We start from the raw sequence: 14761 nt of genomic DNA, 5'->3' as shown, positions 1-14761 counted from the left end.
CAGTGGTTCCCAGCAGGTCCAGCCACAGGGTCCAGATTTCTCCTTTATCATTAGGTCACACATTCAGCATCATACTTGCGTTTGGCCATGTTGTTGAGTTAGCTTGCTGTCTCTGTTAAGTAGCTGCCCATTAGTCACCCATTAGTCACTCACTCTACAGCAGGAAAAAAAGCTTTGTGCTGGAAATTCACTTTTCTTAAAAATAAGGTGTGTTTTTTACAATCATGTTTGTGAGTCACTTGTGGTCCATTCAGATTGGATCTGCGACCCAGTTTGGGACTGCAACCCCATCAGTTGGGAACCACTGTCATATAGTATAGTTCAGTTATAGACTGTAATAGAATATTACATTTGCCCACACATTATGTAATGCTTAGTTCAGATTAAATGGCTCAGAACAACTCTGATATTTGTAGACAGGACATTTGGTTATTAAGGTACCCCAAGACCTCTTATATGCTTCATGTGCAGGTTCTTTGTGAGTGCAACTCCCCCAACAAGAAGCCCCATTATTGTGTTTGTATGCTCGCCATTTAAGCCACAGTTTCACCATTTCATTAACACACTCTGTCATGTGTGTGTGATTAGAAATTTGAACCAAACATGAGACAATGGAGACACAGACACAGCTGAAGTTCCTCGCTCCTCATTGGTATTTGTTTAGGGACAGAAGAACATCCTGTTCAGTATCTACGCTCAAATTGTCCCACCGTGACATTTACTGTAATGTATCTGCAACCTTTGTGTTAGTAGCCTGCTTCACTTTGGACTCCAGCCATTCTTAGTTGGCGTGTTTGATACACTTCATGGTCAAAATTTTATTCAAATGTGTGGAATCCTAAAAAGGGACTGACTGAGTGCATGTCTAGTTTGGGCTCCGTGCTTATGCTTTGCTTTATATTTCGCAACAATGATCGTCTCTTCAGCTTCTGTCTGTATGTTAAATAACCTGCTCTACGCTCGCTAAATGCACCTCTGAGTCACATTTTAACTCAGGAGAAAAAAAGCATTTTCATTCATGACTTGAAGACTTTTATGCCACAAACAATGCATAATGTTTTGCTTTTACAGGTATTGAAAATGTCTCAGAAATCATAATTTTGCTCTGAAGATTTATCCACCTGTACACACAGTTTGACGCCTGCTCTAAGACTTTATTCATCTTCATCTTCCTCTTCCCTTCTTCATCACATAAACTAGCGGGAGACAGGCGGGTCGTTTTGTCTGCATTAAAGCTCAGCAGCACAATTTAGTGCCTATACGCCTGGGCCAAGATTTGTGTGTGTGTGTGTGTGTGTGTGTGTGTGTGTGTGTGTGTGTGTGAGAGAGAGAGTGATTGTGAATGTGTGTGTTTGTGGTGAGACCTTGACCTTGACTGCAGTCCCTAATGGAGGAGGCTGTTCTGTGAATGACTCAAACTCCCCCCGCCGTACAGTGGTATGTAGCAGCCCATAAAGCATGCTTAAGTCCCACTCTGGTTTCAGGGAGTGGAACACCCCCCCGGTCCTGCCGCGGCCCGACCCCGCCCCTTCCTCACACTCTGAAATAGCCACGTCCTTGTCCCCACACGGAGCACAGTGTGAGTCGGGGTGTGTATATATGCGGCCGTGGTTGATTGAGGAGCAGATTGCTGGTGACAGGTCACACTGCGTTCCATCCCTACGACCCCCCCAGATTAGCCACCCAGAGCCCCCACCCGGCCCTCCCCTCCTCTGGGCCCCCACCTGTTGGGATCCCTCCGCTGCTCAGATCTCTCCCTCTTACACACACACATGCACACACATACACACACAGACACACACACACACACACACACACACACACAGAGAGCGGACAACCTGCGTTAACAGAATTCTCTTATTTGTCCGTCACTCACTCTGCGGGTGATAAAGGCCATTACAAGTCATTAAGGTGTGCGTGTGTGTTTGAGTGTGTGTTGCGCGGCTGGGATGTGTGTGGGTTGAAAAGACGCCTGTCACAGCACGCTCTCATAATTGCCCTCTTAGCCAATTATCCCCCATTTAAAAGCAAGTCACCTGCTCCGCTCCAGTGTCCACACAAATGCACACACAAACACACACGCGCCACACACACACGCACGCAGAATAAATAACAGAGAAACTTCATATTTAATCATTGTTTGTTCCTGAGTGATTTGTTTGTTTACTGTGTTGAAATGTTGTGTGTGTAGTAGCGCTTTTTTGTTGCGTGTATCAGTCTCCATTCATACTGTCGTGTCTGCTCTCTCCTGCAGATTCTCATGCACACCAAAGACATGGTTCAGAAGGTGAGTTATTAACAAGCTAATATACAAATCTAGTCAATGATAATGTAGAAAACTCTGAAAGATATGACTTAAGATCTGTATCAGGATAAATTATCACATTCACCTCAGTAGCACTGAATGTAATGATAACAGTTTCTTTAAATACATAATAACATGTAAGATTTACATGTTACAGCAGCACAGAGGCAGGCTAAGGGATAAGACATATTAGTCAGTCCCTTGAGGATTTTGCAGGCTTTTTCTGGGATTCATGTGGCTGAAACACCTGATTTCACAGCAGCTTTCCTAAAAAATTGCGATGCATGCTGTCACGATCAGCTGTTGCTACAATTTGACGCAGTCCTGTAGAACGCTCTCCATGAGCTGCTCTCCTACTGCTGTCTCTGCCTGGTTAGCACGAGCTAACAGCTGCTAACATCCAACACAGAGCTGTTAAACAGTCCCAACAATGTCACACCGACACCGAAATGGCTCAGCTCTGTGGTTAAACAAGTTAACAGCTGTTGGGTAATGTTAGCTGTGTCACTGTGTAGGTGACACAGATAACGGCAAGAAGTTTACACTCTGGCAGTAGTAGTCTCATGAGAAAGAGATTGGCTGAACGACTCAATACACTGTGCGTAGGTCTACAGTGAAAAGAGATTTCACATGTTCCAAAGAGTCAAATTTGTTGTAAAGTTGCAGTGATTGGACAAAATTGCAAGGTTGTACAGAGAATTTGTGTCAATTGCTGCGATAGCAACAACTAACACAACACCCTGGAGGGCCTGATTAGAGGGTTGACATTAAAATACCTTAGACTGAGTGAATTGAGAAAATATCTGTGTGAAAGAAGTCCAGTAGTGCAGCTCATGATTTGGAACGATATATGAGCTTCTAGGTATTAATAAAAAGTTCTAAGTAGAAATTTAGATAGAAGTACAGTTAGTGTTGTGAGAAATAGTATATTCTGTTAGGTTTGTAGATGAAATATTGTTTCTAACTTACATACTTCCTTTTTTCCTATGTTATTTTCCTCTTGTGTGACTCAGATGAATCTGGAAGTCATCTACGGAGACACTGACTCCATTATGATCAACACCAACAGCAAGTCACTGGAGGAAGTCTTTAAGCTTGGCAATAAGGTGTGTTTCTCCACTTGTTCCCCCAGCAGTAGACATCGTATGTTCCTTTTTGTCAGTTGTTTCTATATTTGACATTTTCACTGAACATGTGTTTGTCACTCCCAGGTGAAGGCTGAAGTAAATAAGCTCTACAAACTGCTGGAGATCGACATCGATGGGGTGTTTAAGTCGCTCTTACTGCTGAAGAAGAAGAAATATGCTGCCTTGGTGGTTGAGAACCACGGCGAAGGAAGATACAGCGTCAAGCAGGAGCTCAAAGGCTTGGACATTGTGCGCAGAGATTGGTGTGACCTGGCCAAGGAATGTGGCAAGTACGTTAGATGAACCAAACCGTCGTGACCGAAAGCTACATATCGGACATTGAAAAGCACTTAAAATGTGTCTATTTGTTACGCATGATAAAGTGTGTTCCTCTCCTCTGTTCCTTCAGCTATGTGATCGGTCAAATTTTGTCGGACCAGAGTCGTGATGTCATAGTGGAAAACATCCAGAAACACCTGGTGGAGCTGGGAGAGAAAGTAGCAGCTGGAACCATATCGCTCAACCAGTATGAGATACACAAGGTGAGGACATGGCTGTATGTATGTAGGTTTTCACACCTAAATGGGAAAGCCTTAGTGGTGTACTAGCCATGATTTTCCCTTAAAAATTATAGCGATGCACTTATCTGCAGAGACCAAGCCCTCTGCGGTATTTTTTTATTTTCCTATTATTTTGCTGTGTTCAGGACATTTCTAGGTGTGTAGCCCTCAGCTAATAATAGTGCACAGGTGAGGTCGGGATTTTATAAGGCAGGACGTTTAAAGTGATCATTTTGGGACATTGCATACTTTTGAAACTTAGATAATGTATTTAAAAACAAAAGTAATTCAAGAAATATGATTTCAATAAATACATTTTTGCTTATTTTCACAATACTGAGCAGCACATCTCCACAGTTAACGTGCCTGTAAGTGACACACCTGATTGAAGCGGCTCTCATATTCCAGGTGGTGCAGAAAACAGAGCCAACACACAAAATCAGCAGTCAGAGGATTAAAACATTAAATTAAATTATTATTATTATCATTTCATTTTAATATACTTCTATCATCATCACCTGCTCCCCCCACTCTTTGTTTCACTGGGAACCGCACCTGGGAATAAAACGAGGACAAAATACCACCTATGAATCACCTTTTTTGTGTGTCACTTGCAGAGTACCTGTAGGTTAGGAAAACAGGTAGCCGCACCATCACAGAGGAAATCTTACACAGATGTCTGAGATGGCTAGGCCATGTGCTAAGAATGGAACTGGGCCGGATCATGAGAGTTGCCTTAAGATGGACACCATCAGGCAAAAGAAGGCCCAAAACCATCTGGTGCAGAACTGTGACACTGGAGCTGGAAAAGATGAACCTGTCATGGGGAGGGATGCAAAAATCAAATGCAATGGAAAGAGCTTATTGAAGCCTTGCGTCCCATAGGAGATGAAGAGGAGTAAAGTAAAAAAGTATTACCTTTAAGTAAGCTGGGTTGTGTGCGTCCTCTTGGCAACCAGCAAGTCACATGTAGGGAAACGTATTGAGACAAACTAGCACACCCCATGTGAGGCTCTGGAAATGTTGGATGTGTTTTCTATTCTAATGTATTTGTTATTACCTGTCTGTTAATTGCCACTGTCATGTTTTGTCCTCCAGGCTCTGACTAAAGATCCTCAGGACTATCCAGACAAGAAGAGCCTCCCTCACGTCCATGTGGCTCTGTGGATCAACTCCCAGGGTGGTCGCCGGGTTAAAGCTGGAGATACAGTCTCTTACATCATCTGCAAGGTGTGTGTAGGACAGAAACATGAATATGATCTCTTGAGACACTGGTCCACTCTTCATTTTAAGGTTTTTATAATTACATTTCAACACCTAATCATTAAAATCCCAGAATGTGCTGAACATCATCGACATATTTACCAATGTAGGAATATCTAAAGATAGATTTGTTGTGTACACTATAGTTTAAAGTACAAGCTACCACTCACACCACTGCGTGTCTTTTCTTTCTCCCCCAGGACGGCTCCACACTGGCAGCTAGTCAGAGAGCCTATGCTCTGGAGCAGCTCCAGAAGCAGGAGGGTCTCAGTCTAGACACTCAGTACTACCTCGCCCAGCAGGTCCACCCTGTGGTGTCTCGCATCTGTGACCCCATCGAAGGCATTGATGGCGTGCTCATCGCCACATGGCTGGGTAAGTTAATGACTGGAGAAGACTTTAGTTTTATGAGAGTGGGTGGGTTTATTGAGGAATTTCAGGTTTCCTTTTGAGCTCAAAATATGAGCGATTACAGATTTAAAAAAGTCAAATGTTCGATGAAATTAATTAAAATGGGGAAATGTTTTTAATTGGTGTTGTTGACTTCAACTTGAATAGGAGGTCTTACAGTAATTAAATGACTCATTTGCAGTCACTGTTTTATAAATAAACACTGGCCATGAGGTATTTGTGGGGCACAGCTTACTTTGAGTGATAGTACTAATCTCTCTTTATGTATGTGTTAGTGTTGGTCATAATTCCTGTTTTATAGTCTGTTGACAGCTGAGGCAGCCAAACATAGAAAAGTTGTCACACCTACTATCACAACAGCCTATTAAAAGTACAAAATAGATGTTTCATTGTTGTCTAATAGTCATAAAATTAAAATGTTTCGAGGGGAATTTACAAAGTTATTTACCTGCTATGTCTCGTTTCTGTGTAAACATTTGTTTTAATTATTGTAGATTCATGTAAAAGAAAGATATGTGACAGGATAAAATAATCTGTGGTGAAAGCTAGAATTGTTTTGTGTCCGTACCAGGTCTGGACCCGAGTCAGTTCCGGGCTCACCAGCAGTACCAGAGGGAGGAAGAGGCCGATGGCACGCTGGGAGCTCCGGTCCAGCTGACTGATGAGGAGCGCTACAAAGACTGCGAGAGGTTCACCTTCACCTGCCCCCAGTGTGGCACTGACAACATCTACGACAGCGTCTTTGAAGGAGCTGTGAGTAGAAGTCTACACACACACAGTGTTAGCTATCAAAGAAGTCTTTTATTAATCATGTGCTGTGTTTTTAAGCCCGGTTCAGACCAAAGATTTGCGACAAGACGTGGTTTTAGAACGTTGCAGAGAAAAGTTGCAGCAGTGTGAACTGGCTGTCTGAGCTCGGCTGTCGGCTGATGATGTCATCTGCAGCTCAGCTGGTCAAATCACCAGCAACTGGTTTTAGAGTGGAAAGCACGTCACCTGTTTCAACAGCCAGCTTGTAGTGAAGTCTGCTAGCCGAGTCCAGATTAACTTAGACAGCAGGTTCACTTGCTGCGGCAGGTGCTCCGTCCCTTTCAAGCCCTCTGTTTACGTCCTCATGGTGTGCCACAGTCGGACGGTGGGTCGCTGCTGCTGCAAGTGCAGAGAACTGTTGCATACAGATGATACACCATCTCATCTAGTTGCATTGGTGTGAATCTGCAGATTTTTCGAACCTTGTACAGCGCCGCATTGCAAGTAGTTGCATGTTTCAACTCATTGCATTTTGAATCTTTGGTCTGAACTGGACTTTACATGTTTTTTTTTCTACAGCTATAGACAAAACCGGGGAAAGTCTAACATTTCCTTTTTCATTACTTTTTATAAGCAAAATAGATAATTTGCATACGTTTGAATTACCAAGCGAATTATCACAGAAAGTTCTCACAGAAAGAAAACTTCTTGTGTTTCTAATTTAATGAGATTAATTAAGATATTTTTCCTGTAGTGATTGCAATATACTTCCATAAAAATATGTCAATGCATTGTTAATTCCTCAGTTGTAGCTTATCCATTGTGATTTTTTTGATAACACTTAACCAGTAATTGTGGCCATTTACCGAAAAACCAATACGAGTGCTTGGGCATATTATTTGCAGTTAGAGAGCGATATTTAAATATTAGTCTCTACAAACAATTTTCTCCAAGAGGAACGAAAAATATACGGAACCTAACATGAGTTTACAACATCCCGGAGGAAATGTTGCCAAGACGGCTTAATATGATTTTCTATCTGAGAAAGGCTGCAGTTGAAATACATTCAGTTGCCAGGTCACCAGTTACATCAAGCTAAAATCATTGCATGGGGGGTTCTGTTATTTAGCCTACCCTCACTGATATTCATTGGATGGACAAAAAAGTAAAAACATCTGTCAGTATAAGACGGTACAATTCAACATCAACACAACCTACAGTCTTCAAAATGGCCATGCAGTTGAGTCAACACCTCTGTAGAATCTGATCCTGAACATTTTAACGTTTATGAAGGGAGGGTTTATAGCAGGACTGTTGTACAGACCCTTTTAGTTCCGGCGTCACAGTGACATCAGTTTGTTAGTTGGACGCAAACCCGACTCCACCACAGGGCTGTAGACTACATAGGAGTCTTAAAATGTCATCTTGTTGTGTTATTGGGAGCCAGAATAGAAGGAGTCATGGCTCAAAACATAAACTTTATCACATACCAGCCACCACTGCCCGTCAACAAAAACAAAGACAACTGTGGTTACATGTGATAAGATGAAAGGACTGGACGGAGGCGATCATAAAAAATGCTCGCCTGTGCAGAATTCACGAACGGCCCAGTTCGTAAATTCATCTTCCTCCATTGTCTTAAACAAGCCACCAGAACTTGCTAGCTAGGGCTGCCTCCAGCTAAGCCCTGTCCACCAGAAAATGTCATACTGTTTACCAACAGTAAAAGGGTCTATTAGACTGCATTAGTTTTAGTTAGGTGTACCTTATAAAATGGCAACATGTATATTAAAACCAGGTCACTTAGGCTGCAGCAGAACAATCAATTGTGGAGTCGTGTTTCTATGTGCAGCACACAAAACCGCACAGAGAACCTCACGAAGATACTGAGAAAGACTAAAGTGAAAAGACTGCTTTTATCACAGATGGTGTGTTTGAATGGATTAATAAGTAGAGACACAGATAAAGAGTCTGAGAGGGGAAGAATGCTTTTTCCGAAGGCATTTCAGTCCGACTTCCTGTGAAGGATTCATGCTTTAGTCATCCTCCATATTGTGTCTCTGTCTGTATTTTTAGACAGCTGCCTGGCTCCAATACGGACTCTGTTTTCATTGGCATAGTTTGGACTCCACAACTTGAAAAGCCTTTCCTTAACCCCTGCTGCTCTATGGACACACACAAACACACACACACACACACACACACACACACACACACACACACACACACTGATCTCCTACCATTTGTCAGGCCAAGGTCGTGTGTCTATGTGTGTGTGTGTGTTTTATCTGCTTCTAATGAGGAGCAGGGCACACAGCCTTTTCTTGTCTGAAACACACTAATAAAACTGACAACCCTTTTTCCTCTGCTGGCAGAGAGAACTTGCATTAAATTAAAAAAGGAGTATTTTACACACACTCCATAAAAGGTTGATATCATTGCACACTTTAGCAATTACACTGCTATGTTTTACTGAGGGGCACACACACTGGCACCGGAAATATGCCAGAAAACCTTTGTAACGTTCAGTTGTAGTTAATTAAATGCTTGTGCACATTCAAAGAGAAATGAAACTTCCTGTTTTGGTGATTAACAGCAGAATATGGTCTTAAAATGTTGGTTGGAATAATTCCAAACTTCACAATGAACATCCAGGATCCGTTTGATTACTGGTGTTAATTTTCCAGCATGCGTCAGAAGCTGGTATGCACGCACACACGGAGAAACTGATAAGACAGTAAGTTAATTAGGGTGGTGAACATGGTCTAACAGCTCAGTGAGAGGGGAGGACAGATGGGCCTTGACTCCACCACTGACACAGAGCCAGAGATGGTAGGAGGAGGCGGTGATGGATGATGGAGGACAGACAGAGGAGGAAAGTTGTTTGATGGGGGGTAGCAGGGTAGAGGAGGATGAAAAGATTAAGTGTGGAGGGAGAAAAATCTGGAGATAGCTGCAGGGATTTCCCTGAGTTCAGTTTTAATCTAGCATTAGACAAAGACAAGGACAAGAAAAAAAGTCAGTGATGACACTTGACATTGTAAATGTTTTTATGCCTCTGCGCCAGCGACAGCGTTTTCCATCTGTCCCGTTCTTGTGAATGCCATATCTTAAGAACACCTTTAGGAAATATCTTCAAATTTGGCACAAACACTCACTTGGACTCAGTGATGAACTGAATAGATTGCGGTGGTCAAAGGTAAAGGTCACTTTGACCTCATCTGTTTCATTTTTGTGAACGTAAAATCTCAGCAAAACCTTGAGGGATTTATTTTATTTTTTATAGATTTGGCACAAACGTCCACTTGGACCTCATGATGAACTGATTAGAACTTGATGGTCAAAGGTCAAGGTCATTGTGTCTTATTCTTCCCGTCAGTGCAATATCTCAAGAAGGCCTTGAGGGGATTTCCTCAAATTTGGTACAAAAGTACACTTGGACTAAAGAATGAATTGATTAGAATTTAGTTCTCATTTTAGTATAGAGCGTCAGACTTAATTTATGAACACACCATGTCAGGTCACTCACTATCCGGGAGTGACACCATGAGCGTTACTTCAACAAGTAAACACTGACCAATGGGACCAGACTGGCCGACCTGTATGCTCTCACTCAGTGGATGGATCATTTGACAGGAAGCTTTGTGGTTTATTACTATGCCAATCTTACAAAGGAGGATGACATATTTTCTAACAGACAACCGTTTCCTCCAGTTTGTTTTGCTGTCAAAGCCAGCGTTAGCTAATGCACTAAAAGGTTAGTGTCACAGAGAAATCCAATATTCCTCTTAATACCTCTCCAATTTCTGATTAGGTGGACATGATAACCCTTAATACACACAATGTTTTCTACAACAGTAAATACTTTTTCCGTAACCTGATATGAAGTGTGCGCTGCACATGTGAACACTTTTGATGATCACCTCCGTCCAGTCCTTTTGTCTTATCACATTTAACCATAGTCTTTGCTTTTGCTCACAGGCAGTGGTGGCTGGTGTGTGATAAAATTTAAGTTTTGGGCCACGACTCCTTCTATTCTGGCTCCCAATAACACAACAAGATGACATTTTAAGAGTCCTGTGTAGCCTACAGGCCTGTGGTGGAGAGTGCCTCCAGCTAATGAAATGACATCATTGTGACTTCGGCCCTAAAAGGGTCTGTAATGTTTTCTGTAGGAGTGGCCCCATCAAGTAATTTTTGTCATCTGGACATCTTTTGCATGTATTAGGCTACATTAATATAAAACTCTCATGTACTTGTTGCTCCTGGGGCTTTTGTTGCACCTTAAAGTGGTGTGGCGAGCGTGGTTATCGTTGGTTTGGCACAGCTGTCTGTTTCTCTCCTGCCTGTGGATAAACGCCATGTGCCATGAACACAGGAAACGTTCACACAGAGCTGAAATGAGAGTGCTCATAATTTTGGTAAAATACATAAGTCTCATACTGTATTTTTGTTGTTGGTTATGGTGTGTTGTGTTTTTCCATGGGCGGGGCTCAGTTTCTGCTTTTACACGCACATGGGAGCTGGCGAAGTGGAGGAGAGAAAGACAACAGGAGAGCTGGAAATGGCTGCACTCTGCTTGTCTCTAGGTGAAAGCTCCACAAGTAAAAACACCTGTGCGACAGGTGATGTTAAACAAAGGATAGGATCCTCTATTTAGCTCAATGTAGCTGATCCTGAACAGTTGGAAAATGCCTTGATCGGCCCTGATCCCAATCTTTGGGATCAGATCGGAATATTCCTTGTTTTCTATCCATTATTCAACGTTGTATATCAGGAACAGAAGAGGTTACATTTGGTCAGATATTAAATGGTGACACTAATCTTGGGTGTTCACCTTGAAACTGTGCTCATTGTATAGATCTTCTGTGCTGTCGGGGGGAAGATGTGTGTGAAGCATCCATGTTAAACTGTGAGTGCAAGTTGTTTTACATGTATGCAGAAGAAGCTGTTAATGTGCAGACACACAGTGGTAATGATGACAGTTGTTGGGTTGTAGATGGCACTTGGAGGAGTGATGAGTGTTAAAAGACACCATCCTTTATCTGAACTTGTCTCATAAGTTTCACTCAAACACAAGACAGAAACTACTTTGGGTGTTTCCTGTTTTCATTTAATCGCACATCAGTAAGTTAACTGAAAAGTGAGCGTTGTATAATTTTCATAGACACAACTTTGTTCAGGAGGGAGAATCCTGTTATCAAAATGACGTTTGGAATGAAACAAGAGAGATAAAAGAGTAGGAGCGGAGGAGGAGAAGGGAGGCTGCTTTCATCCAGAGCAGACAGGAAAGAAAAAACACATGAGGAAGAGGAGGAGGAGATGGAGGGGGTTAATGTAGCTGCATATTAGGGGAGTCAAATGAGTTGATTGACTTGCACTGGCAGAAAATCTGGTGTTTTTTTTTTCCATAAAGGGAATGATGTAGGCAAACAAAAAACTTGTGTGTGGCTGGGTGGGGGGGGGGTGTCACATGCATACTTGTGTGTCTTGACTTCTCTGCAGAAACCTTTTTTTTTTTTTTTTTTTTTTTGGCTGCTGTCAACGCGACAGTTAAATGGAGTTCAGGTTTAAAGGAGCAAGTGTTTAAAGCTGTTATATTTAGTGTAATTGTTATGTACTGTGGCTACTTTTTTCATTGCATTCATTCAACTATAAGCCTTGCTGTCAAGTGGACAATTCAGGGGTATTGAGGTCACGTTGACCTGTTTTCTTCAGGCCATAATAAAGTTAAAATTTCCTGGCCCCAGGGTGCTTTAAAGCCCTCACACCTTCCACGCTTATGACATGTTCTCTGTGGAGGTTTAAAGGTAATGGCCAAGTTGCTATGTTACGTAACTGCTTAGCTTTGATGAACCCCTGTGCACACATATATTTATATTTATTCATGAAATCTGGTGGGAGTCAGATTGTAGTTATTGCAGTGTGAGCGTAGTAAATGCTATTCCCTAATAGCCATTGTACCGACAGACTCAAAACAACAGACTCAATCATGTGCAATTCACGGAGATAAAATCTCATTAATTTTCTCCATAGACAGGTTGAGATGACTCACAGATGGAGCGCTTTCATGGCTTGGATTGGCAGAAGATAAGCAAATGTGTTGGAAAATATCTAGTTCTTTGATAAAAATTCAATTGCACAGATGTTAATTACAACTCCCAAGGTGCATTTCAGTAAGACACATAATTGCAGAACATAAAATCCTATTACCTGTGCTGCTAGAGCCAAGTGGAACCTGGGTGAAAGTAGAAGAAATTCTGCGCTATGCTCCCATTAGTATTTAATTATATTACCACAGAGGTGAGGTATGAGCTACACGTTCTTCATCAGACCTTTCCGTTATTAACAGTTTTATTGTTATGTCTTTCTTATAGATTTAACACACATTCAACAAGGGTAAGTTAGATAGGGAAGGCACAAGAATAGAAATAAGACAGAACACACAAAACAGTACAAAGCGTTAGTAATTAAAAAAAAAAGGCTGGCTGCTCATTCCATGTTCAGTCAGTCCAGGTATTCCTTCAACCAGGAGTCCCTTGTGAAGCAGGCTGCTCTACGCTCCATCCAGTTTAGAAGAATTTGGCCCCGATCACACAAGAAATATTTTAGCAGCGGTTTTTAATGAGAATGAAACTTTTTGCTCATGGTTTTAGTGTTGTGATGCATCTCGCGTTTCTGCGCTGTAGGTGCCTGGCGTTTTTGCTGGAGTGCTCTGAACTCCTTAGGTTGAAAAAACTTCAACTCAGAGCAGAAAAGCACCCCAAGATCATCTCCAACAATTGGATGATGAGACAACAAGTTTATAGTCGGTAAACAATGGAGGACAAACTGATGGTAGTTGTTGCTGGATACCAAGAGCTTCACGGCCCGACAATAGACAGCAGGTTGTCAAACTGCCCCTTCCTTCATCCTAAAATATGCCTGGAAACAGCCATCATTGAGGAGAAGCTCCTGGACCAACTGATGGTACTCCCCATGATCCACCATCTTTTTTAGGGTCTCATGTACCCACGTAGATCTCTGTTTCCCTGTGCCCAACAAACTATTTGCTGACTGCCTCTCACCCTCAATCAGAACTACAGCAAGGACCCTCTGCCTGAACATTTTATTAACTAGATACTAATTACTATCATATAACTAAAATAGATGAATAAACAATAGATTGATTACACAGGAAGGTTATAATAAGGAGGTGAGTCTGTGGTTGCCTGGCAACAATAAAAAGGCGCAGCACATCGTTTTTGTTTGTTTTGCACCTCACATTTTGTAACCTGCAAAACGCTTTCTGTGTATTTGAGGCCTTAGTCTCATAGTAGATAAGCAACCCAGTGTCCATAGGCACTCAACAGTTACTTAAAATTATAACTTCAGGCCCAGCAAGCAGACTTTGAGGCATGCTGTTGAAGAGCTTACAAGTCTCATCTTTGAAATTTCAGAACATCAGGCACATTAAAAAAGAATATTTAGAGTGATATTTGAAGATTTGGAGACACTACACTGTACAACAGTCAAGTTATGACATATTTTTTCCAATGAAAATTCCCCAAAATTATGCAGAAGCAAATTTTTCTGAACCAAGTATGGTAGTATAAACAACAGGAGACCTTTGATGTGTGAAGTGATTTTTGGGACGCTAAGCTACACTGTAAAAGGTAGCCATTGCATCTTTTTGTAGTATCTCTTGTCAGTGTTGCACTTTGTTGACGGTCCCTGCACCCTCATCTCACAGCCAGTTGCACATAGAGAGCAACTTTATCGTCCAGTTTGGAGGACGCCTCATTTTGATGAAGATATGGTTGTAGCTCGATGTCTGCCTGACTACAGTTGGAATGAGGTGTCTTTTTGTATTTTAACAATGCTGCTCCTATGAGTTATTCATCCAAGAAAGTTTTAATCAGAATATCTTTCTAACTTTCTGCAGGCAGCTGCTGTCCCTGTTTCCTGGTACTGCATACCGGCACTTAATCTTATAGTGGTACAGTGTATCGGACTAGAACAGGCTACTTTATCCATAATTACATTAGAAATTAAGTGTTTTGTAGCACGTGTTGCCAGAACTTGTCAGAAATCAAAATCTTTTATAGTTGTTCCAAACAATCACACTTGAAGGTGGGATAAAAAGCTGACCATCACAAGAGGGGGAGGACACATGATATCATATAGAAATGGGGATAATGGAGTACATTTTTACACAGTCTCCCCTGAAAGGCATATATAGTGTTGCACCTGTTGATTTATCTGGAAAAAATTGGAAGAAGTACTGGTATCAGGAGTGAAAACACCTTACTTACAAACAGCTGACCAATCATGGCGTGAAGTGGGTGTGATCTTAGATCGTAGGT

General features: G+C 41.9%; 1 protein-coding gene across 1 annotated transcript in view; it reads left to right on the top strand.

Moving 5' to 3' along the window:
* pola1 (polymerase (DNA directed), alpha 1) overlaps positions 1-14761 on the top strand; it is an 83570-nt gene that overhangs the window by 30878 nt on the left and 37931 nt on the right. The window contains exons 27-33 of the mRNA XM_049565098.1: positions 2255-2287; positions 3319-3411; positions 3517-3722; positions 3842-3974; positions 5091-5222; positions 5456-5630; positions 6238-6419. Of these exons, the coding sequence (XP_049421055.1) occupies positions 2255-2287; positions 3319-3411; positions 3517-3722; positions 3842-3974; positions 5091-5222; positions 5456-5630; positions 6238-6419 (954 nt within the window). The remainder of the gene's footprint in view (positions 1-2254; positions 2288-3318; positions 3412-3516; positions 3723-3841; positions 3975-5090; positions 5223-5455; positions 5631-6237; positions 6420-14761) is intronic.

Source organism: Epinephelus fuscoguttatus, linkage group LG21 (assembly GCF_011397635.1).
Source record: "Epinephelus fuscoguttatus linkage group LG21, E.fuscoguttatus.final_Chr_v1".
NCBI classification, from domain to species: Eukaryota; Metazoa; Chordata; class Actinopteri; order Perciformes; family Serranidae; genus Epinephelus; species Epinephelus fuscoguttatus.
Note: the sequence above shows the minus strand (reverse complement) of the source record. Positions and strands in the feature narration are given on the sequence as shown.